Genomic DNA, 26,011 nt, shown 5'->3' on the forward strand with positions numbered 1-26,011 from the left:
TATCCCTTATTCATAGGTCTATCATCAAACGCGTGCTGTGGAAATTACGTAACCCATGTCCTTGAACTTTTGAAGATCTATAGCTGCTTTAACATGATTGAATGACATCGTGATGCTCGATTATATATCTTTAGGAATTAACATTTCTTTTAAATGCAGGCCAATTGTGATTGCTTCAAATTTATCGGATATAATTCAATATTATTGGAATTGAATTCTACATGCAGCCAGGGACGGGCACGTTGCATACATCGCCTAGCTTAAGTCGCCAGAGCTCTGCATTTCAGACAATAACAAGGCTACTATATGTCAAATGTCATACACTTCAATACATTGAATATTACATTCTGTTTTATATAACCAAGGTGCACGAAATATACTAGCTTATACATAACACAGAAAGGTGATATTACGCATCAATTTAACATGCCTGCACACTTCCATTTAGTTCGGACAGGCTCCGCCTGCATGCTATGAATAGCGCCGACTATAAGACCAGGGAGCAAATTTGAATAACAATACGTTATTTACATAACAGTGCGGCTCATGCAAATGAGCTATTGCCGTTTCCAGGATATTGTTCCATGGCGTAGTGTTCCTCTCTTAGCGTGAAGCGGACAAGAGATGATGCATTTCCCCAAATTAATATGACTAGAATTTACAATGACTAGAATCTAGTAAGATCCTATTGCACCCCGCAATCTAGTCAAATTTGACTAGTTTCTAGTCAAAAGTGAAAAAAATGACTAGATATTCTGGTCATGTTTTGACAAGACTCCCTAGTCGTTCCTGTCGACTAGAAGCTACTAGATTATCCTGGTCAAAATGACTAGAGTCTAGTAAGATCCTATTGCACCCCGCAATCTAGTCAAATTTGACTAGTTTCTAGTCAAAAGTGACTAGGGATTTTTATAGTCCTGTATCTTACGGAACGTGTCTGGAGGATGATTTGAACTAATAACCTTCTGATGTGTGTTTGGTATTTTGTAAGGCAACATGAGTAAATAATAAGAAATCAAACATCGCGCCCTCGGCGCAACTCCATGTAATCGAAGGTCGTAAAAGATAATCTGATAAGAATAGCTTGACAATAGCTATCAATAATCCGTTTCCAGTAGAGTCCTTCATACACGGTCCCTGGGTATGCATAGAGAATCTGTGTACAGACAGATCCACCTATGCTGAGTTGCAGTATACTTCTCCGTAGTCCACTTGCCCTCTCTGGCTAGCTATTACATTTAAGCATAAAACTCTGATTTGTATTAATTTGTGTGCAATTGATAGATTTTCACATCTGATCTTTCAATGTCCTGACCAATTCTCGCGTTTCACAATACGATGCGCCGCCAGCGGTTGCTCTTAGCAGTCAATTTTCGACTCCAGTTGACATCGCCGTTCTAGCTGCTATTGAATTTTCACGCGAGTGTGATAATAAATATTTCATGATATGTTGAAAACAGCTCCACGAAGGATTCCCTGTGATCAATAGATAGAAAATGGATCTACTATTGCTGTAAATTGTTGTTTTTAGTGTGCATTCGCATGTAACATCATTATAATGATATTTAAACCCACAATGATGCATGTTCCTGTATCAGTATACCGTAAAACCCCGTCTACAAGCATATATAGTGTTTTTTATAAAAGCTTAATTAATTTGAAGCAAGCGTTAATATACCAATACAATTGATCGGTCTTAAAATAATACTTGTTTGTATATGCTTGGATTCGTAATTTATTTGCTCAAACTCCATAATGGCGACTGGATTAATGTAGCTTTCATCAGAAGCACACTATATGCTTGTAGACGGGGTTTTACGGTATTCGTATTACGCGGGCTTTGGATGTCGACTCATTTTCCCATGACGCACTGCGTATTTTGGCCTCGACCCAGCGACCGCTGGAGGCGCATCGTATTTTGAAACGCGAGAATTATCCAGCTAGCATGCACGAAGGAGATTCGGAGTACGTACGATAAAGTGCGCATCTTTCCCCCAAGAAGTAATATATTAATTTTTGGGGGAAAGATGCGCACTTTATCGTAATATTGAAATATATATATTTCTCTGCTTGTCACGTAGTACCGGTATGGTTTATGAAACAACACATCTGTCAATGTTAGTGGATACAAAGTGGATGAATGCAAGTGAAGAAAAGGAGTGAATGGTGAAAGCAGCCAAGTGTTGGAAATTATAGCGTGTACGCAACGGATCATTGGGCAAGTCTAAAGTGGATCTTTCTCTGATGGGTATATACAAAACCAACTATAAAAAACTAACTAACTAACTAACTAACTAACTAACTAACTAACTAACCAACTAACTAACTAACTAACTAACTAACTAACTAACTAACTAACTAACTAACTAACTAACTAACTAACTAACTAACTAACTAACTAACTAACTAACTAACTAACTAACTAACTAACTAACTAACTAACTAACTAACTAACTAACTAACTAACTAACTAACTAACTAACTAACTAACTAACTAACTAACTAACTAACTAAATGTCAACACATTTTTATTAGCTCAACTATTAAGGGCTGGGGTATGAGCGACCTTGAAGTACCGGTATCTGGAGAGGGGAAGCAATGAGTTACCCCAAATCACAGCGGCAGGTAGTGACTGGGCCGCCGAGTGCTAATATATATTTATTTTGGAAGGTTCGTGTTTGTTTTAAATTTTGGGGCGTTTTTCCAAAATTTGATATTTTTAGTGATATTTCAAAAAAGCGACATGCCAAAGACAACTCTTTGGGCACATAGTTTGTTATTGTTATTGCAGTTCTTTTCCACATACCTACGTTAACATTCGATTGGGTGATTTACTAATATTATATATTTTATGACAGCAATTTGGCGTTTTCAATGCGTTTTACACGTATCATGAAATTAACGCTGCTTTTAGAATTTTTACCTGATCGTCGGCTTTTGCAGGCAACAGAATGCAGATCGGCTCACGATATATGTCGTATTCCTCTATGTGGTTCACTTATTGATAAAATGAGTTTGTATTCCTTGTAACAACACACACATTGCCGTCTGGTAACCGGGTCTGGTACTGATTTTGGGACAGCCATAGACTTCAGCGCCGTATCAAATCTAATAAAAACCACACGACTGACGACTATGTGTTTATGTTTCCCGCACGAAAGCTTGTGTCTACATCTATTACTATACTTCTTTGGAAACGTTGACCTTTGACCATTCTTTGTATAATGCCCTGGTATGACCTTGATATGTTCGCTTGATTGGGTACGTTATAGCATCCATTTCATTGAGTTGTTAGGACTTGGTCAGGGTTGGTCAGTAGATAATACTATACAGGGATACAATAGTTTAACATGGTGTGTGAGCATGGTGAAAGACTCATTATTGATTAGGCGCGGACATATTAAAGGCACAGGTCCTTTGCGTGTATAGCAGAAAATTATAATAGAATGTGTGAATAGAATGTTTGGAATTTTGCAACTAAAATACTAACTGCATTCTGCATTATGTATTTATTTATTTATTTAGGCCTATGCCTATTTATTTATTTACTAACTTATTTATTTATTTTATTTATTTGGTATATTAGTTAGTAGGCCTAGTTTAATAGTAATATTCCATGATAGGCCTACGTCGGTTTATTATTGATTGTTGATAACTTGACAACTTGATTAATTGATCGATTGATAGTCATTTCACATTATATTCCTAGTTTATAGGCCAATTTGAACAGCATCGTACATTAGATAAATAGACCTATCAGTATTGATTTATTCTATTCAGCAATATCAAGGATTACTATCAAACTTCTCATAGCTAATTGTCAGTTGGCTCAGTGGTAACGCAGTAGGTTTTACAACACGGAGGTCCCGGGTTCGATTCCCACCTCTGCCTATTTTTTGCAAGGCTGAGAAAAAATGAAATTTCTGGACTGCAAACTTATTTGGCGCGCGATCTGAGCTGGTCCTTTTCTGGTGGCTGTGTCTGTTACAGGCACACTCCCTCTGCATCCAAACCAGGTTCACGCTCATTACACCTCCCTTAAGGGGCCGGCTGTGCAACATATATGAGCCCCGTGGAAATGGAGGGGGTGCTGCTGCTGGCAAGCTATAAAGGGAAAAAAATTGGCAGGCCGAAGGAGCACCATACCTTTTCAATAATTGAAAAACAATGCTATTTCTAGTATGCACAATTCCAGCTCATGGCACTATGTCATATATGTTGGCCAATTTTTTGGGCACAGCGAGAAAGTGAACAAGCAATTTTTGACTTGATTTCGGAAATTTTACAGTCCCAGAGGTTCATAATTATTGCACAATCCCCACATTATCTGATTATCTCAACTGCAACCGCCATCGGGCTTATTTGTAATTAAGATATTTTATATTATTGAAAACAATCTTATTTTTCTTGCAACCTTTTATAATAATTAAAACTATTAAATATGTTTGTAATAAAAATTCAAAGAACATACCTTCCAGAATAGGTAGTCGTTACTCTGAGTTTCATGCCTAAAAGGCAATCGTCAGACGACATGACGATTGCCTTTTAGGCATGAAACTCAGAGTAACGACGACCTATTCTGGAAGGTCTGTTCTTTGAATTTGTATCACGCTCTCCCTTTTGGGATTGAGCACTTTATTCAAAAGATAGTCTAACTTTATGTACCGTGTTTGTATATATACCGTGTGCAATAAGTTCGTTCCGCCCCCTCCCCAAAAGTATTTATAACATGTTTAGAATGAAACTCACACAATGCATTTCAAGGCTACTTGTTATTTGTTATGTTGTTACATGAGTAGAGATGTTAAACAAATTTATTTGAAATCATAGGATCCTTGGTGGTCAATCACCATGATACCTCCAAACCATGCTTGCCCCAGTTACTGTCCACTATAGTACTAAATGGCAAAATAAGTTCATCATTCTTGTCTAGACTTTGCCATACACTCTGGACTCTATCTGTAAGTGGTGTTATGATTTTGCAATAAGGAGTTTCAAAAACCTTTCTTTTAGAATAGACCACAATATTTCTCTATTGGATTAAGACCTTCTTCCTCCATTCTCTAGCAATTTCTTTCTCCTTGAACAAGCCATTGTCGGGTTTTTTGAACGCCATCTTTAAATGCTCCGAGGTTTGTGGTTCTTTAAATTCCTCAAGACACACGTCTGTCCACACTACAAAAAAATTAAAATGGCTGGAGAAGTTTTACAGCGTGTATGCCTTAAGAACATTCATAGCAAGTAATCCTGAGGTAAAAGCTGATGGTGCTCTAACTATAGTGATAATAATGCTTAGAACAAACCGGACACAAGGGCGGAACGAACGTTTTGCACACCGTATATTATTCTTTATGTAATATCTTTGATTTTTATGGAAATATTAATGAATGAATGACTGACTGACTGACTGACTGACTGACTGAATGAATGAATATTTTCAGGCCAAAGACAATTATTAGTTAAGCGTAAAGATATACGTGCGTTATTGTCTGATAAGCAATCGGCAGGTTGACTTTGTTCTCGTTTTTGTTTCAAATAATTATTTAACACTCTTGCGTCGGGCGGAGCGGATATAAAGTTATAATTCGTGGTATTGGACACTTCAACTTCAACTTCAAACCCAAGAGTGCCGACAGTGAGCTTTGTTAACATTTGAGTTTATTCTCATACATCTCCTGGTAATACTTCATAGAGGCATCGGAGCAATGCAGCACATCTTCGTCTAACTCTTCCCTCTTAGGACACGGCTTCGGCTTGATAAATCCCGTGCTCCTAAACGTCTCCATATTATGTCCTCCGTAATTATGAGCCGTGATCTCTTCTTTGGAGACATTCCACATTTCATCCATACACTCGCGACCTGCTGGCCAGGTTAACAAGTCATCGCTGTACGGTATACCAACGGCTTCACAAAATGCTTTCAGGACTCTTCCTGGATCGGACAGGATGTCGTCAACATCGACCACAACTGGATTCGGTTCCACAGTTTCCTTCACATGCTTCCACATGTCGTAAACTTCTTTGAAGTGGTAACCTTTTGGTAGAAGAAACGCGGGCTGGTCCGTCAACTTGTAGTGATTACTTTCATCAGTCATGCCTCTGTTTATCATTTTCTTCCACGAATGGAAAACTTTATATGGGTGACGAATTAGGAAGGTATGTTTGAAGCCCTTTGGAAGACTCTGGTAATGGTTGTCGAAACCCCATGTCATTTCTTTGCAGAAGATGACTTTGATGCCGGGTGGACTGGATTCAAGTTGCTCTTTGATCCATGAGAAGGGTGTGTCATGAGCAAGAAAGCCGCCTGAAAAACAAAACAATATAGCAGCAATTGTTTAAAGTTTGTTCATCGAAAAATTATGCGAAAAGAGCGTTTATCTATAATTAAAGACCGAAAAAACTAGTTTGCATATGACGTTGTGTCAATCAGGCTAAGATGATGTATAGTATAAGCCGGGAGTATAAGGCTACTTCGGGACCTTTCATATTCCTGTTAGTTTTTGGCATGCGAGCTTTTCGATAGTGTGCCTCTTATATCAGGCGGGTTCTTATCCGAAACCATCGGGCATTACTTAAACTGTTAAAGTATGTCAAGGTTTGCCACGACCATATCCATAGTGCGGGCTTCTTACCAATGCTTACCACCAAAATATTTCTCCCCATCATCAAAAACTATAAATTTTGAATTTCAATAAAGACATCAGCTCAAGTCACTAACCTTTTATTTTCTTGATTTCAGCCAAAGAGTCATTCACACCCCACAAGTCTTTCAGCCATTGCATGAACTCCGTCCTGAAGTTTCCGTCCGGTCCACAGTGGTCTGCAAAGAGAAAAGGCTCGCACCATACCTGGGAATTGGGTACATAAGTCAAGCATTTTAGGATAGCAGTGGAGGTGGATCGTGGTGGACACCACATCATCACACGGGTAACAGGATCTTCTGCCATGGTGCTCTGACTTGCTGCGCCTGGTAGACGGTTTACGTGCCAATGCACTGACAGCTTTGATATAATAACTTAAATTACTGGGGTGAACTTTTTAAACACCCAGCATTATGGACATTGCCCTATATAGATCCTCGTATTCGTATAGGACCGGACCAAGCTATATCTGGCAATTCGTTGATATGCTTGTATTGATAAACTATCAGCAGATCTTTAAACAAACAAAAATGACCATACATGTCATTACCATATTATATAGGTCAAAACTAGCTATTCTTTCCAAGGGTTATATTTGAGACAAAATATAACTCCCAGGCCATTGATCAGCAAAGCGATATAGTAAAGATAACTCAGGTTGTCGAATGCTTGACCGAGTCGGTGACGCTTTAATGGCGACTTGTCCTTATATCAGTAAAGTATGTAGGTGTACACAATAATAATAGTAAGTTACCTATTTGCAGACCCGTCGCTTTCAGGGGTCATTACTACACGTACCGGAATGTCGATTGTTTTCCGCAGTTGTTGAATTTTGACATTAATTTAATATCTTTAAACATCAAAATACTGGAAGAAGGTGTTATTTTCGAGTGTACATTGTGTCACAACCCCAAAAATCCCATGTCCCGTTTGGGGCTCTCAAAACTTTTGGTGCTGATATCTTTTCGTAGATAATTTCAGCAGCGTAAAAAACGCCGGGAATTACAAATTATTTGTTGTCTATTGTGGAAAAGGTTATTGTAACACATCTTTCATAGCAAGGAGTTAAAATAATTTCACCCTTATGTCTAAAATTTCCTTGCGCCCTTTACCATCACGAAAATTGAAAGGGCTCTGAGAATAAGGGATCACACCACTAAATCAAGTTCCTATTCTTTTATGTGTTAAAAGGTACACAAGAAATTTTTCTCAGGGTTATAGCGTCATCGTTCATTCAAAACACCATTTTCCCACAAGTTTATGATATATTCTACCTTAGAACCAGCATTTTTTTGGGGGGGGGGGGTTGGTAGTTGAGCGGCTCGATTTTTCGCAGTGGTGCAGCGAACATGATGTAAACCATACCAAACTCTACAGCTCATGATCTATGTTGTGACATCAGTTGGTCCATGGAACCAAAAACCCTTCATAAAATTTCAGAATTGTAGTATTTTTCATCTTTTTATGCTCAGATGATAAGAAAAACATGCATCCACAGAGCACAACTATCACCAAAAAATGGCACATCAGCCTTCATTTTAAACTTTTTTTTTCCATGGTGAGAGAATTGCTTGCTTGCTTACTTGCTTAAGATGAGTGGTGTCCTCGAACTACAAGAGCACGCCAAACCCTTCTGTCCTGCATGGCCGTTCCCAAATCCATAACATCCAGTCCAGTGTCCTGTTTCAATACATCCACGTATGTTAGAGGGGGTCTACCAGGTTTTCTGCTTCCATGTTTTGGTGTCCAATGGATCAGCTTAGCTACAGGTTCATTTTTGCTTCTGTACGCGTGCCCAGCGAAACGTGTCCTTCTCTCTCTGATCTTCTGTGAAAGTTTCTGTAGGTCACCATACAGTTCTTTGTTCGTGATGTGCTGCTTCCAATTGATGTTGTATACTGTTCTAAGCATTCTTATGTAGCAACCATCAAGTTCGTTACATAGTCTGGGAGACATAGTCCATGCTTCACATCCATAGGTTAGAACGGATTCGGTGGTAGCAGCAAACAAACGGATCTTGAATTTCTTTGGGAGAGTTGACCTCCAGATTTTGTTCAGGCTGTTACATGCTCTCCTGCAGCTGCTTTGCGTGTTTTTACATCTTTTTCCGTGCTAGCCATCCATGCACCCAGATACTTGAAGAGAGAATTAAACGCATTGGTTCTTTTTTCTTCAGTCAGATAGGGTTGGACCCGATTTAGTGGTGTAATCTCATTAGACCAATTATGTTAAGTCATAATTATATTTGACACGGAGTAAACGGGCCAATATGCAGTCAATTCATTTACAAAAGCGGCACTCGTGTTGGCGCAATAAATTCATCAAAACTAACCATTACTTATCTGATACAGGTGGGTATCTTTATTAATCGTCTTTTCCAAACGCTGATCAGTACTAAAATGTTCGCATTATTTATTTTCCCTTTTCCCCAAAATTACAACAGTTGTAAGTTTATTTGTATTCACCTCATTTATTGACCATGCGTACGTTTTAGTTTTGAGGGTCGTAAGTTATCTCAGGGACAATATTGTATAAGGTTGCGCCGCAGGCTTACAAAGAAACAATAGCAATCAAGCTTAAACTTTAAATTAGCACCCGATAGAGGGCAGGGCCTGAAGAATGAGGGAAATTATGGGGTAAATATTTAACGGAATAAACTGCATAATCATATTATTTAGATTTATTCCGTTAAAAATTTTATTTTAACTTATCAAATTACTAGTTTTTATATTCTATGGTGTCAAATATTTAATATGTGATCCTGTCTTCTGGAGTACAAGAATATACTCTCACATGATACTTAATATGTGATCCTAATACAGTATCTCATATTAGTTTTCATGTTCTCCTACCCACTATGGGTGCTGAGGAAACGGCGTTTGAAAATCTTGGTATACCATTCCATTGGTCCTTCTAAAAGTTTAGAACATTCGTGAGCACTCATTTGAAATGTATATTTTAGAAGTAAATGTACACGAATTATTGGCAATACTTGCATGTTCTGAAATAATCGATATATCCTTCGGCTTTATGCTGTATCCAAAATGTCTCTACCACTGCGCAGAGAGAGGTCGAATACGCATTCAACTACGTGTAAACCATAGCACGTATTCTTGATTTGGGGCTTTTGTGTAGAAATTACTGATTGTCCTAAGACTATGTAGACTTAACTTGCTATATAAGTTATAAATAGTCATCCCTGTAATATTTAGCAAAAACTCGAGGATTTTAAAGCAAAAATAACAATATAGGCCTATTTTGCGTATGGTTTTCCGGGATTTTCGCATTTCACGGGCGCGCACTTACATTATTATTAAACCACCGCAATATCATGTGGGGAATGTTTGTACTTATTTTGGTAACACTGGATAGAAGATACATATACATCTATACGTTGGTATCAAATATATTAGTATGGGACATTTAATATAGAAAGTTCGGGATTTCCCGCTATACAATGCTATAGATCAACATGATTTGTACAGCTAAGTATACGATTCGTCTCTCTGCCGAATTTATTTATCGCACTTAGGCGGGATTCGTCCAAATCAAAATTTTAATAACTACGTCGATGAGTAAGATTTACCATTAATTTTTGGTGGAAATAAAAGATAACCTGAAACATAATCATAAGCATACAAAAACTCAATTTGCTCAACATTCTCGATTCGTCACTCTGCCGAATTCATAACGATATATACGTCACAAGTTTGTGACGGATATGACGTGCGAAGATGATTTTAGTAATGAGAGAATCATTTCCGTCACGTGAGGGAGATGATACAGCAGCATCTCCATTCATTGACATCATCTCCGTCACAGAGAATGGCGGAATGCCCTGTTTTGACCTTAAAACTGGTCAAATGGAATTGTAATGATATGTTGCATAATCTTGGCTATACTCCTTTCCTCTGTAGGTTAAAAAAAACAAAAAAACAAATGTTCAATGTGCGACACACGACACATTTTTGCTATAGCTGAACTTCGGTGCAATTTTGACGGATACGACGGCCGTGATGGAGATGTCATCAGCTGCAGTCAAAAACAAGTTGCTAAAAGATTGTTTTAATTTTGATTAAAATTATTTACAACTCTTGCGTTGGGCAGGCGGAGTGATATGCTGTGTTGGTTAAATAGAGGCATACTTCGTGGAATTGGACGCTTCAAGATGAAAACCAACCGCCAGTGTGGTTAACAGTTGAGTTTACTCTCATACATCTCCTGATAATACTTCATAGAGACATCGGAGCAATGTAGCACCTCCTCGTCTAACTCTTCCCTCTTAGGACATGGCTTAGGTTTGATAAATCCCGTGCTCCTAAATGTCTCCAAATGATGCCCTCCGTAATTATGAGCCGTGATCTCTTCTTTCGATATATTCCACATTTCATCCATACACTCGCGACCTGCTGGCCAGGTTAACAAGTCATCGCTGTACGGTATACCAACGGCTTCACAATATGCTTTCAGGACCCTTCCAGGATCGGTCAGGATGTCGTCAACATCGACCACAACTGGATTCGGATCCACAGTTTCCTTCACATACTTCCACATGTCGTAAACTTCTTTGAAGTGGTAACCTTTTGGTAGAAGAAACGCGGCTGGTCCGTCAACTTGTAGTGATTACTTTCATCAGTCATGCCTCTGTTTATCATTTTCTTCCACGAATGGAAAACTTTATATGGGTGACGAATTAGGAAGGTATGTTTGAAGCCCTTTGGAAGACTCTGGTAATGGTTGTCGAAACCCCATGTCATTTCTTTGCAGAAGATGACTTTGATGCCGGGTGGACTGGATTCAAGTTGCTCTTTGATCCATGAGAAGGGTGTGTCATGAGCAAGAAAGCCGCCTGAAAAACAAAACAATATAACAGCAATTGTTTAAAGTTTGTTCATCGAAAAATTATGCGAAAAGAGCGTTTATCTATTATAATTAAAGACCGAAAAAACTAGTTTGCATATGACGTTGTGTCAATCAGGCTAAATATGCCGCACTGGGCAGGTCAGCAACCAATCACGTGCGCGCCTTTGCCCTGACGTCAGACGCAAACTAGCATGTTTAATTCGGTATTCAATAATCTCCCCTCAGTGTAAGATGGTGTATAGTATTATACACTACGCAAAAAAGTTTCTTTATGGTTGGGAAATTTACCCACTATTAAAATCTAGCGACTAATTTTGTACGTTTGCTAAATAATCGCAACCTCAATCACTACTCTACGACACTCCTGAGAAAAGATATGAATCAATGTTTAAGTAACACGAGGTCGAAAAATTAAAATTGCAAAAAGGCCTATTCAAGTTTTCAGCATAAACATGATAAAAGAACACAAAAAACAACAAACATGCAGATAACATTTTTTGTTTAATTGCTTGAGATTAACTCTTTCTTTACCAGTCTTTCAATACTTTGTGTGTCCACCGTTGGCTTTTTTCCCTTACAGCAGCCACGGGGCGTCTCATGCTCCTAATGAGGCGTCGAATGTTACCTTGCTCAACCTTATTCCACTCGTTGATAACGATGCGACGCAATCACACCAGAGTTGTATCTGCATGCCTTTATCTTCTTGTTGACTCGTCTCTTGTGCTGATCCCAAAGGTTCTCCAAGGGTTAAGATCAGGGCTTCTGGAGGGCCACTCAAATGTCTCAATTCCTTCTGCTTCAAGGAATGCAGCTGTAATCATGACCTGTTTTGAATCCCTTTTCCAAATCCATCTCTCAAAACGCAAATGTCTTAGTACCCACTCACCTTTGTCTTTGATCATTCATCTGCACAATAAGCAAAGGATTATCCAACATGCATCAATTAAAATGCTTTAAATTAAAATTGAAAAGGCGGGAATAATGAAACCGTCTTGGATCAGTGAATCAGCTCTAAAACAATTTGAATAGGCTTCTTTGCAATTTTCATTTTTCGACCTCGTGTTACTTAAACATTCATATCTTTTCTCAGGAGTGTCGTAGGGTAGTGATTGAGGTGTCAAAATGCACAGGACAATCTCCCGCATGCGATTATTTAGCAAACGTACAAAATCATTAGCTAGATTTTAATAGTGGGTAAATTTCCTAACCATAAAGAAACTTTTTTTTGCGTAGTTTATAAGCCGGGAGTATAAGGTTACTTCGGGACCTTTCATAATCCTGTTAGTTTTTGGCATGCGAGCTTTTCGATAGTTGACCAAAATGTGTGTGCCTCTTATACCAGGCGGGTTCTTATCCGGGACCATCGGGCATTACTTGAACTGTTGAAGTATGTCAAGGTTTGCCCCGACCATATCCATAGTGCGGGCTTCTTACCAATGCTTACCACCAAAATATTTCTCCCCCTCATCGAAAACTATAAATTTTGAATTTCGATAAAGACATCAGCTCAAGCCACTAACCTTTTATTTTCTTGATTTCAGCCAAAGAATCATTCACACCCCACAAGTCTTTCAGCCATTGCATGAACTCCGTCCTGAAGTTTCCGTCCGGTCCACAGTAGTCTGCAAAGAGAAAAGGCTCGCACCATACCTGGGAATTGGGTACATAAGTCAAGCATTTTAGGATAGCGGTGGAAGTGGATCGTGGTGGACACCACATCATTACACGGGTAACAGGATCTTCTTCCATGGTGTTCTGACTTGCTGCGCCTGGACGAAGGATACAGACGGTTTACGTGCAAATGTACAGCTTTAGTATAATAACTTAAATTCCTGGGGTGAACTTTTTTAAACACCCAGCATTATGGACATTGACCTATAGATCGGGTATAGATCCTCGTATTCGTATAGGACCGGACCAAGCTATATCGGGCAATTCGTTGGTATGCTTGTATTGATAAACTATCAGCAGATCTTTAAACAAACAAAAATTACCATACATGTCATTACCATATTATGTAGGTCAAAACTGGTTATTCTTTCTAACTTCCAAGGGTTATATTTGAGACAAAATATAACTCCCAGGCCCTTGATCAGCAAAGCGATAATAAAGATAACTCACAATGACCAAATGGCATAGTTCAATAACCTCAATTAAACAATCATAGTGCAAAATTTGACCTGAAGTTGCAGAGTGTGAGTTTTTGTACCCAAATTTCCAAACGTCGTTCAATGAATGTTAATGTATTGGGGTTAAAAAAAAAACCTGTGCCCTGATAGATGAGCATGTTGTGGATCCTAGTGTCAGGTTGTCGAATGCTTGACCGAGTCGGTGACACAACGGTGACTTGTCCTTATCAGTAAACTATGTAGGTGTACAAAATAATTGGTATTAAAGGTACCTATTTGCAGACCCGTCGCTTTCAGGGGTCATTACTATACGTACCGGAATGTCGATTTTTTTTCGCAGTTGTTGAATATTGACATTAATTGAATATCTTTAAACATCAAAATATTGGAAGAAGTTCTTATTTTCGGGTGTACATTGTGTCACAACCCCAAAATCCCATGTCCCGTTTGGGGTTCTCAAAACTTTTGGTGCTGATATCTTTTCGTAGATAATTTCAGCAGCATAAAAAACGCCGGGAATTACAAATGATTTGTTGTCTATTGTGGAAAAGGTTATTGTAACACATCTTTCATAGCAAGGAGTAAAAATAATTTCACCCTTATAAATGTGTAAAATTTCCTTGATCCTATTGCGCCATTTACCGTCACGAATATTGGAAGCGCTCTGAGAATAAAGGATCACACCACTAAATCGTCATTTTCTCATGGTATAACGTCATCGTTCATTCAAAACACCATTTTCCCACAAGTTTATGATACATTCTACCTTAGAACCAGCATTTTTTTTTTGGTAGTTGAGCGGCTTTTCGCAGTGGTGCATCGAACATGCAACTCTACCTGCTCAGTGCATCTATGTTGTGACATCAGTTGGTCTATGGAACCAAAAACCCTTCATAAAATATCAGAATTGTAGTACTTTTCATCTTTTTATGCTCAGATGATAAGAAAAACATCCACAGAGCACAACTATCACCAAAAAATTGGCATATCAGCCTTCATTTCAAACTTTTTTCCCCAATTTAATGTACCTGGTATGGTCAGCGAATTAAACACTGGTTCTTTTTTCTTCAGTCAGATATAGCTGGTATTATAGCTTCAGTTGGGTAACCGATTATAAATGAAACGCAAGGAAACAATGGTATGTGGACCTTTGTTCACGAAATTAGACAATGGTCTGCTTTTTGTTAACCAGCATTCTTAAAAATGAGCAACATAATGATTGTTAACTTAACACGGTTTGGAAATAATTTCTTCATATTTTTTGGAGTTATCTGTCGTTTACATATCCTTCCTAAAACACCAAAGTACGCATATTTCCAAACATCTAAATTAGCTAAAAATGTAGGACATGTTACAAAACTATATTTTCTAGAATTTTAGAAGAGTACTTTTAATGGGCTATTCCAGAAAATAGATGCACACCCCCTATAGAGGAGTTAGGATACTACGGACTTTTTGTCCAGTCGTGACTGTTGGAAATCCAGACTTTTAAAGTGTCCAAAGGCGAAAAAATCCAGCAGAAAAATAGTTCAAAATCAGAAATCCTCAATTTGAGAGCTCATTTTGGACATTTCCGTAATTTTTCCTTCATTTTATTGGATTTCCAGGATTTTTCAAGTGACATTTGCAACTGGAATTCCAGTCGTTTTCAGAAAGCAGACCTGGAAATCCAGACATTTCTTTGATTGAAAAGTTACTCCTCTATAGGGGGTGTGCACCTATTTTCTGGAATAGCCCAATATTGGCCGGTTATTTTTCACACAGCGACGTTAACTAGGCAAATCCCCATACTTCTAACGTACGCTATTTGTAGAGGTCACGCGTCAATGGTAAGAGCACTGTGTATTGTGTATAGGAAAACGGACAGTAACTGCAGTATGTATCACGAGTTTGTGACGGATATGACGTGCGAAGATGATTTTAGTAATTAGAGAATACAGCAGCATCTCCATTCATTGACATCATCTTCATTATAGAGAATGGCGGAATGCCCTGTTTTGACCTTAAAACTGGTCAAATGGAATTGTAATGATATGTTGCATAATCTTGGTTATACGCATTTCCTCTGTAGATAAAAAAAACCCAAATGTTCAATGTGCGACACATTTTTGCTATAGCTGAATAACTTCGGTGCAATTTTGACGGATACGACGACTGTGATGGAGATGACAGCAGCTGCAGTCAAAAAATATAAAAAGTTGCTGAAAGATTGGTTTAATTTTGTTTTAAATTATTTACAACTCTTGCGTTGGGCAGGCGGAGTGATATGCTGTGTTGGTTAAATAGAGGCATACTTCATGGAATTGGACGCTTCAAGATGAAAACCAACCGCCAGTGTGGTTAACATTTGAGTTTACTCTCATACATCTCCTGATAATACTTCATAGAGACATCGGAGCAATGTAGCACCTCCTCGTCTAATTCTTCCCTCTTAGGACAAGGCTTCGGCTTGATAAATCCCGTGCTCCTAAATGTCTCCAAATGATGCCCTCCATAATTATGAGCCGTGATCTCTTCTTTCGATATATTCCACATTTCATCCATACACTCGCGACCTGCTGGCCAGGTTAACAAGTCATCGCTGTACGGTATACCAACGGCTTCACAATATGCTTTCAGGACCCTTCCAGGATCGGTCAGGATGTCGTCAACATCGACCACAACTGGATTCGGATCCACAGTCTCCTTCACATGCTTCCACATGTCGTAAACTTCTTTGAAGTGGTAACCTTTTGGTAGAAGAAACGCGGGCTGGTCCGTCAACTTGTAGTGATTACTTTCATCAGTCATGCCTCTGTTTATCATTTTCTTCCATGAATGGAATACTTTGTATGGGTGACGAATTAGGAAGGTATGTTTGAAGCCCTCTGGAAGACTTTCGTAATGGTTGTCGAAACCCCATATCATTTCTTTGCAGAAGATGACTTTGATGCCGGGTGGACTGGATTCAAGTTGTTCTTTGATCCATGAGAAGGGCGTGTCATGAGCAAGAAAACCGCCTGAAAAACAAAACAATAACAACAATTATTTAAAGTTTGTTCATCAAAAAATCACATAAATAGCCATATGAAAAGGTTTAACTACGCAGTTTCCACCTCGATATACCCGAGCACACAGATATTTCCAGCACAACGAGTCTATCCTAGTAAGCAGTCTGTGTTATACTACACGGTTGAGTGCATAGCATCATAAGAGCTGTACGCGTGAGATTTATGTGGAAAATAGGCATCTGTGATTGGTTTTTCTCAAAACCTCAAGTGTTCCCTTCATCCAATCAGAATTTTTTTTTTTATATCGAATGAAAGCTATAACATTTCCCCCTAAAAACACTTTTTCTCATTAGGTCGACATATAACGCATTATTCAAAACCTCAAGTGTTCCTTGCAATATTTTTCAAATTTTTATGTCATGTTAAATGAAAGAGCACACTTATATTGTCCATATACTAGCCTCATTTTAATGAGCAATCTCTAAATTGCAAATCTTGTGCAAATAGTTACTATTTTCGCCTGTTTTGTCATACGGTTGTAAATTCAACTATGACTTTGCTAAAGATGAGCGCTTACAAATTGATATGAGGGTTATCTCCCTCGGCCTGTATAAGATGGGGTGGCACAGTGTCATCGCCCCGATATCTTCATGGCAGAAATCGCCATGGTAGGTTGAATCCACAGCCACGCATGGCCATTTTGTTCCGACCTGTTTGATAGTTTTGAGACGCATAATGAGCCGAGGGACATCCGACTAAGGCTACTGACAATAGCCTGGTAACTGACCTCTCTGTGTGTGAATGAGCATGTATACGCCATGCGGTCATCTGCTTTTAGACTGCCTCCACGAGTGAGTGCAGCTAGTCTACGCTGCGCTATAGTTCGGCACATATAAAATCAGAATTTTTGTCAGTTTTTGAGCTCAATACGCACGCTTATTTCTCAATACGCAAGCTAACGACTATCATATTCTTTCAACACATATGTTCAAATAAAAAGAAAAAAAAATATGGCTTCTTTAGAATAAAAAAATTACAGGAGATATTCATCATTTTCTACCCCGGTATCCAAAGATTTATCGTCTGAATATCATATCGTGCATAGCACATTCACGTGTATCGATCCCGTGTACAAATGTATTTATTTTAGTGTCTCAGCTGTACAATGTAATTATTAACCAGGCGATGTTGGTGTGTGTGGTATAATAATTATGGTTACTTCTATGGCAAATATATTGCACAATAGAACAGAAAAACCTGTTTTTTCGTCGATAAACCTGGTTTTTGAATCGAAAAAAACCACGTTTATGGTTTATCAATTCGATTGTCAGAGTTTTTTGATAAACTTGTTTTTTCGGCTGATAAACCAGGTTTATCAAAAACTATAACAATCGAATCGATAAACTTGGTTTTTTGCTTTGATAAACCTGGTTTTCAATCGAAAAACCTGCAGGTTTTTCGAATTTGATTGTCATAGTTTTTGATAAACCAAGTTTATCGACCGGGAAACCTGGTCTTTCGCCGATAAATTTGGTTTTTCAATTCGATTGTCATAGTTAGTCATTATCAGTGAAAAAACAAGTTTATCGGCGAAAAACCATGAAGGTTTCTCGGCCGATAAACCTGGTTTTCGCCAAAAAAACAGGTTTTTGACCATATACTCGAATACAATCATGATATATCCATATATAGTGCGGATTTCTTACTACCAAAATATTTGTCCCTCTCATCGGATATTATAAGTTTTGAATTTTGATAAAGGCATCAATTAACTCAAGTCACTAACCTTTTATTTTCTTGATTTCAGCCAAAGAGTCATTCACACCCCACAAGTCTTTCAGCCATTGCATGAACTCCGTCCTGAAGTTCCCATCCGGTCCACAGTAGTCTGCAAAGAGAAAAGGCTCGCACCATACCTGGGAATTGGGTACATAAGTCAAGCATTTTAGGATAGCGGTGGAAGTGGTTCGTGGTGGACACCACATCATCACGCGGGTAACAGAGTCCTCTGACATGATGTTACGACTAACTGGTGCTGTTCTCGAATGAAGGATATAGGCGGTTTACGTGCAAATGTACAGCAAATTACGTGCAAACGAACTTCTGTTAACACATAACATTTTGAACATTGAACTATATAGATTCTCTTAAGGGCTCCGTCACCCACCTCTGCGCAGTATTTTTTGTGGGACTTGAGAGCACATCAGAATCATACACACCAAATTGCATTCTGAAAATTATTTGATATTTTAGAAGGACATTCCTCGTATTCAAAATACATTTGGTGTGTCTGGTGTGCTCTCACTAGGTAAACACAAAAATACTGTGTAACGGTGGGTGTCCGAGCCCTTAACAGGTCCATCCAGTCTGACAATTCGCTGACAAGTTTGTAATGATAAACTATCACCAGGACTTTGGACAAACAAAAATAACCATATCATTTATGCATTATAATGATGACTCTGTTATTATACTTAGGTGAAAACCGGCTAATCTTATTTTTATTTATCCGACAACTCAAAACCCAGACCAGAAATGCTCTAAGATAAACGTTGGTGCGATCAACGAATGCTTAGCCAATTACACAACAGTGACTAGCCATATATGTCGTGCCATGTCAAAAGGAGAAACTTTTGGGCAGGTTATCAATTTTAAGATTTTTACATATCTTAAATATCTTAAGTATAAAGATATTTTGCTCCATAACGCCGTTTTCCCCAATGAAATCGGACATTCCTAAGCGAAGATATTGTGTTTGTAAGTTATGGTATTATAAAATTGGAAATTGAGATATCGGCATTTAAAAATATTATTGACAAAGTTGAGAGTAGGAATTTCCTTGAAAAATATGTCAAAAAATACAAGATGCCAGTTATATTCCGGTCTGAAACTATCAGACAATATTTTAAACATTAATAACATCACAAATTCGCAACAAACCCAAATTGTAAAAAAAATCACACCGGACAGATTTTTGGTTATTTCTCATTTACGACCAAAAGTGTCTCCTTTTGATATGGCATGTCACATATAATATAACATCAGAAGGACATTCTTCGTATTCAGAATGTAATTCGATATGTCTGATGTGCTCTCATGTCCCCACAAAATACTGTGCAAACGTTGTTATCCGATCTCTCTCAGATTCTGCCACAAATAAATATAGTCCCTTAGACCTTGTTTTATCTCAAAGTATTTTGTTAAAGCACATTACAATTGTGTAAAAATCAGAATTTTGAAATAAAAAGAGGGCGTCCTCCTGAACTAATCTCACAATCACCTGCTCACAATATTTCTGTAAAATATAAAACGGGAATATGCACGATTTAATAGTCCAGTCTAATTATGGGAAAATTTGGGTTAAGGGAAGGGGTATGAACGTTTGGACAGTATTTATTGTGGGACATTAGGGACCGTTCATTATTTCTACCGGAGGGGGGGGCCGGGAGCAGACAGAAAGTCACTGCCGAAAACTATATGACCCCCTTCTCCGATAATAAAAACCATATGACCCCCTCCGAGCTACATGAAAATCATATGACCCCCCACCTGACGTATGCACACGCGCAATAGATGCGCGCATGGATCAGCTGCCTCAACACTTCACGTTACTGCCACATATCAGGCTGACAAATTATGCCTTTACTGTTTTTGCCACCCGGTTATTAATATACCAATTTTTCACAAAAAGCACCTAAATTTACCCTAGTTGCAGTAATTGGGCACTTTTCTCCAAATATTGGTCTTTACTGAATAGCCACCCATATACCAAAATCGCTGAAAAGGACCCCAAAACGTGGCACATCCTCATATACCTTCAACTAGATAGAACCCCACAGGGTATTTTAACTTGTTTTATTTATTTTTCTAAACTATTATTTATTTCACATGCATGTACACAGTTTTTTGTTCAAACTGCCACCCTGTGCTCCAGCTACTACATGTACATCCATACCACAGGTCCCTGAACAAACCACAGTGATAGTATCCATACGACTACAGTTTTTTTGCACCAAGAACAATCTTTCAAGAGGCAGGTTTGGAAACTTGGGGTCAAAATTATTATAATTCATTAGTTTTATGTAAAATGGCTGTAAAACAAATTTATTTCATTTTTTAAGTTGTAATTTAATTCAATCATACAGAATATAAAAAATCAAATGAGTTTAATAAACTATCAAGCTGATTTATTAATTTTCAAAAGTATGCATCAACTTCTCATACATGTTGATACTGGGTGCAGTACATAGCCCCCTTTGGTGTAAAATTAATGAATTGCAAAATCTTCTTCATCAGTATATTAAAATGAATAAAAAGTAGTTTGTGACATCTTACCATAAATCAGTGTTGTACAGGGACGTAGATTTCTTTTTGACATGGGGGGATGGGGTTGGAAAAAAATTCTTGAAGTACCGTAGAAACCCGTCTATAAGGAATAGAAGCGACTGTGATGATAGCATATTTCACGCTAGCGCCCTCCACAATATTATATCATTATGGAATTTGAGCAAATCATTTACCGACACAAGCAGGTATACAATGTATTATTTTATCTTTATTTCGCATCTCACGAGCATAGCTCACTTGGCAAGGCATAAGACTTTGGTTCTTTAGATCGGAAGATGGTGAGTTCGAGCCTCATCACGGTCACACAAACTTTTATAAACAAAATATTGTTCAAACTTTTCATTTATATTTTCTTGCATTTTCTAAAGACTCCTTTCGTGATCATTTTTTTTTTCATATTTAGTTTAATTTATTCTATTGTTTTTTCTTTTATTTTTTTCTTTTCTTTGTCTTTTTTTCTTGTTTTATTTTATTTTTTCTTTATTTTTCTTTGATTCATATAATATTGGCAGGATAAGGAGAGGAGGGAACTAAAGACCCATTCAGTGATTTGCTCATCCGGACGATCGTAAAAATCATCAAAATTCACCTTTGTCATTGTCATAGATGTGGTAACATAGCCTGCTAGTGGTTCAGCAGAAAACCGTGTGACACATAATATACATTTGGCTACATTTTATTATACGATAAATACGAATTTATTAAACATGGTAACAAATATTCTCTAGCAGATCGGTTATACGATGGAACTGGTAGGCATAGGCCTATTATAAATTCGGGATATTAAATATCTTCCTGACGAGACAGATCTGCGCATGTGGTCAAAGACGATTCCTTAGGGACCGATTGTTATTTACGGCAGGGGGGGAATGGGTGTTTTGGCAAAAATATTGACAAAAAATTTCGCGTTCCCCCCTTGCGTCCGCTCAAAATTTTCGCGTTCCCCTTGTTTTCCCAATTTTCTCCATTTAAAATTTAACAATCCCCCTCCTGGTTCAACTAAAATTTCAGGTTCCCCCTCAAGACCACAAAAAATTTCGTGTTCCCCCGAAATTTACCCATTCCCCCCTGCCATAAATAACGATCGCTCCCTTACTAGCCACAGACCAGAGGATGATTTAAGGAAGCCCCATCATGCACTGTAAAAGTGTTATCACTAGAGTTTCAACTGCCACTTTACTTTTCAAATCCCATTGAACTCTGTGCAAAAGATGTTGTTTTAGAATTGCCCGTGTGTCATTATTATTTGGTCGATTTCAGATCTAAAATGATGTATGCATGAAGGATAATTCACACCTTCTGTAGATAACATAAAATGTGAAATCGACCAACCTTTTGAAGGTGTTTTTACTGTAAGCATATCTGTCCAAATTCAAATTTAACCATGCACGTGTGTATGCAGTGGGCGGGCAGTGGTGTCATGTTCACTCACACAGCTGTGCTAACCGCAAGACTTGCTGGGAAGTGCTTAAATCATCCTCTGGCCACAGACCGTCCGCTGGAATTAGTTGAATCGCTATGGCTGTTGGTCGGACCTCTCATCTCTCCACATCGATTGTGACCTATCCCCGACATTGCCCTTATGAACTCACATCATCCTGTTTTATTCAATACGCTGGCGAAGTTACGTAATAATCGGATTAACTACCATAGCAATAGGTGAAAACAATTTTTGAATATACCGCGTTATACACTGATACGTTCAGGCGGTACCTCTTCATTGAACCATATCATGTTGCACCTGTAAGATCTTTGAAAAGACCAGTATTGTATTCAATCTATGATTGCAGACATACACAGTACAGGTGATGAGTGTAACCTGCTTGTAGCGCAGCGCGATATGTTCAAAATTGTTTTCACCTATTGCTATGGTAATTAATCCGATTAATTACGCAACTTCACCAGCGTATAATGGCCGAATAAATTCTGACCATCACTTGGCTTGTTGGATTCGTCTATACTACAATTCGCTGTCGAAGTGACGTAATAATCGCAATAACTACCATCAAGCAGATTGCACTAATCACCCGCGTATGTCACCAAACATAGATTGAATACCACTCTTTTCATAAATACTAATCTTACATGGCGAGTGATTAGCATTTCTTTGACAACTATGGTTTAATGCATAGATGCCACGTGAACGATGAAGTGCAGGGCTATATATTCGAAATTGTATTCATCAATTGCTATGGTAGTTAATCCGATTAATTACGTCACATCGACAGCGAATAGCCTATAGTATGGGTTCAAGTGGAACAAAAATAGTGTATGTCCATTGCTAGCTATGGTAATTAATCATGTTAGTGTTTACATCACTACTTCGGTGAAGACAAGAGAAGTGTGCCTTCTCTACCAACGCCTGTGATATAACAGGTGCAAGCGAAACAAAATTGAATGACCAGAATAGTTTCCTTTGTCAGATGAATTTATTGAAGTTTTTGAAGACACTCTATTCTTGATGGGACAATAGATTCAAATATGGAATAATTATTATTCCTCATCTATTTTTTTTATTGAAAAAACTGCAATTGTGGCAACAGAACAATATTTATTTTGATTTCATTTCAAGTAGAAACAAAATCGTGCTTAAGCCAAAAAACGCACCCTACCTCAAGAATTGGGATGGCACAAAGGTGCAACATAGGTTTTTATTGCAAAGACGAGGACAGACAAGTAGTTACAACACATCTGTCTAACCGTGGGTTTCGCTATTATTTAGAATAAATGCTTTTACTAGTTTCTATAAAACCACAAAATTACTAAAAAACTATAAAAAAACTTTAAAAAACTTAAAAAAAAAAAAACGCACCTAAAATTAAAAGTAGAAAGGTAGATTTGAAGAAAGATAAAAAGAACATGTCAAAAAGTTAAAATTAAGCGAGAATGAAAAAACGGAACCGGTGCCCGGACCATGCTCTCTTCAGCATGTCTTCAGTTCCAAAGTCTGACGCTCTATCAATTGAGCTATACGATCCTGATATACGAAACAGTCGTTATTATGTCAAATACAATTGATTGGTGTTACAACATACTTAGATGGAATGCATAGCCACCCAGTGCCAGTATATATTTGCTCAAACTCCAAATACAACAAGCAACCAATTTTATTGAGGGCGTTTCTTGGGTATATCCTTGTAGACGGGGTTTTACGGTATAGTGAATCCAGCACCTTTTGGCGACAAAATAAGTTTATGGTACAAATGCGCGGGAAGCGCGCAAAATTTTTTGATATTTTGAAGCTAAACTGATGAAATATGGTGCAAAAGTAGAATAAATGCGCGCGAAGCGCACAGAAATTTGCACTTTTGGGGCTAAAATGGGCAAATAAGTGGTCAGAAACCTATATTCAGCAACATTGGGGGGATGATTGTATGGAGCATCCCCCTGGCAAAATATTGGGGGGATCTACGCCTATGGTGATGTATCGATCGGACTCGAGTCCACTTTTTGCCGGACTTGGACACAAACAGACTCGGCTCAGCTCAAACTTGGACACAGGATCAATTAGATCCATGTAAAATGTGAAATGATTATCTAAAAATGTCAAAATAGATCTCAAATTTGATTCAAAATTTGTTGTCATAATATCCAACATATCCACAAAATTATTTAGATTTATCTGTCACTTAATCCCAGAATCAATACTGTTATCGTTTTAATTGATAATTAATATTTTGACTATATTAAAATATCTAAAATTTCTTTCATGGAACTTTCTAATTCATTAAACTCTTGAAAGAGAGAAAACATGCACACAGACATGTACACCCCATCCATAGGGCTAGGGTGGCTGTGGTTTGTGTGTGTTCACTACTCAGTGGCAGTCACTACACATTTGTCCGGAACATTTGTCCATCACACAACCATTTCTGAAAGGGTGAATTTCTATTTCTATGTGGAGTGGGGTTTGATAGTGGATGTGTATTGAGGGAGTGGTTTGGGGTGGTGTAGTTGTCTCTTTTCATTGTAAAAGAACAAAGAAGAGTCTGACCACAGCATTACTGTGCAGCAGCTTGATTATTCTTAATTCTCTATTACGAAAATGGCAGTGTACATGTATAATTTATGAAATATGGTTCAAAATTCTCTTATTTCAGCAAATTTGTATTGTACATTTGGCAAATTAGAAGCAAAATCTAGAATTGTCTCCCTTTTTTTGGAATGTTTTACCCAATGACCCATTTTTTCAAAATGTTATAATAAATTACTTACTTTTGGTGCAAATTTATGTCAATTCACACCTGAGACGAATTTGTCTCAGATTCACACCGTGTCAGGTGAAAAACAGGTTGAGGCCCGACTTAAGTCCGGACTAGGATCAAAGTGTCGGCCGACATGCAAAGTGCAAATCTAATGGTCAGGGGTCATGGGGCAATGTTCCAGATAGGGGTCCAGGGGCGAAGCCCTGGAAGCTCAGGATTTTGAGATGCAAAACCATCTGACCCCCCTTTCAATAACTAAAAACCATCTGACCCCCCCTTTTTGCCTAACAAAAACCATCTGACCCCCCCATGTATTCTCCCGGCCCCCCCTCCGGTGGAAATAATGAACGGTCCTTAGAGCACATCAGACATATCGAATTGCATTCTGAATACGAAGAATGTCCTTCTGATATCAAATAATTTTGATTTTTGAAATTCGCAATGTAATACACATTTTATGGCAAATCATTAAAATTGATATTTTAATATTTAACAGTACTTGAAGTAAACTTTATAAATCTGATGATTTATACTTAAAGTGTATGTAGGTGGGATGAAAAGCCGACGATCAATTGAAAATTTTGACCTTTCGTATTGAAGATATGGATTTTTTCCCCAAAACACCCAAAAAAAAAAAGGTCTTTTTGGGAAAAAAATCCATATCTTCAATATAAAAGGTCAAAATTTTCAATTGATCGTCGGCTTTTCCTCTCAGCTACATACACTTTATGAATATATCATTAGATCTATAAAATTTATTTCGAGGACTGTTATATATCAAAAATGTGAAAAATATCAAATTTTAATAATTTGTCATAAAATTTGTATTATATCGT

General features: G+C 37.9%; 3 protein-coding genes across 3 annotated transcripts; all 3 read right to left on the bottom strand.

Annotated features, from left to right (window-relative positions):
* Nucleotides 1-5,645: 5,645 nt before the first annotated feature.
* LOC140141639 (uncharacterized) lies at nt 5,646-6,947 on the bottom strand. The gene is made up of 2 exons (XM_072163550.1): nt 6,719-6,947; nt 5,646-6,304 (listed from the first exon to the last, which is right to left on the bottom strand). The coding sequence occupies exons 1-2, from the start codon at nt 6,945-6,947 to the stop codon at nt 5,646-5,648; spliced, it is 888 nt and encodes a 295-aa protein (XP_072019651.1).
* Nucleotides 6,948-10,748: 3,801 nt separating this feature from the next.
* On the bottom strand, nt 10,749-13,253 carry LOC140141640 (uncharacterized). Its single transcript, XM_072163551.1, is given in 3 exon segments — nt 10,749-11,227; nt 11,230-11,490; nt 13,025-13,253. Coding segments are annotated over 3 exon segments (885 nt in total). The 3' UTR covers nt 10,749-10,832.
* A 2,636-nt stretch (nt 13,254-15,889) lies between these two features.
* LOC140141641 (uncharacterized) lies at nt 15,890-19,294 on the bottom strand. The gene is made up of 2 exons (XM_072163552.1): nt 18,410-19,294; nt 15,890-16,632 (listed from the first exon to the last, which is right to left on the bottom strand). Exons 1-2 carry the CDS (start codon nt 18,636-18,638, stop codon nt 15,974-15,976), a joined length of 888 nt encoding a protein of 295 aa, XP_072019653.1. The 5' UTR covers nt 18,639-19,294; the 3' UTR covers nt 15,890-15,973.
* Between the last annotated feature and the right edge of the window lie 6,717 nt (nt 19,295-26,011).

Source organism: Amphiura filiformis, chromosome 19, assembly GCF_039555335.1.
Source record: "Amphiura filiformis chromosome 19, Afil_fr2py, whole genome shotgun sequence".
Taxonomy (NCBI): Eukaryota; Metazoa; Echinodermata; class Ophiuroidea; order Amphilepidida; family Amphiuridae; genus Amphiura; species Amphiura filiformis.

Bases quoted from the DNA above. Each gene is read 5' to 3' on its own strand.
- LOC140141641 (XM_072163552.1), bottom strand. From the start codon at position 18,638: ATGTCAGAGGACTCTGTTACCCGCGTGATGATGTGGTGTCCACCACGA. The intron at 16,633-18,409 runs GTTAGTGACTTG...TTTGTTTTTCAG, and splicing joins TGAAATCAAGAAAATAAAAG to GCGGTTTTCTTGCTCATGAC.
- LOC140141639 (XM_072163550.1), bottom strand. From the start codon at position 6,947: ATGGCAGAAGATCCTGTTACCCGTGTGATGATGTGGTGTCCACCACGA. The intron at 6,305-6,718 runs GTTAGTGACTTG...TTTGTTTTTCAG, and splicing joins TGAAATCAAGAAAATAAAAG to GCGGCTTTCTTGCTCATGAC.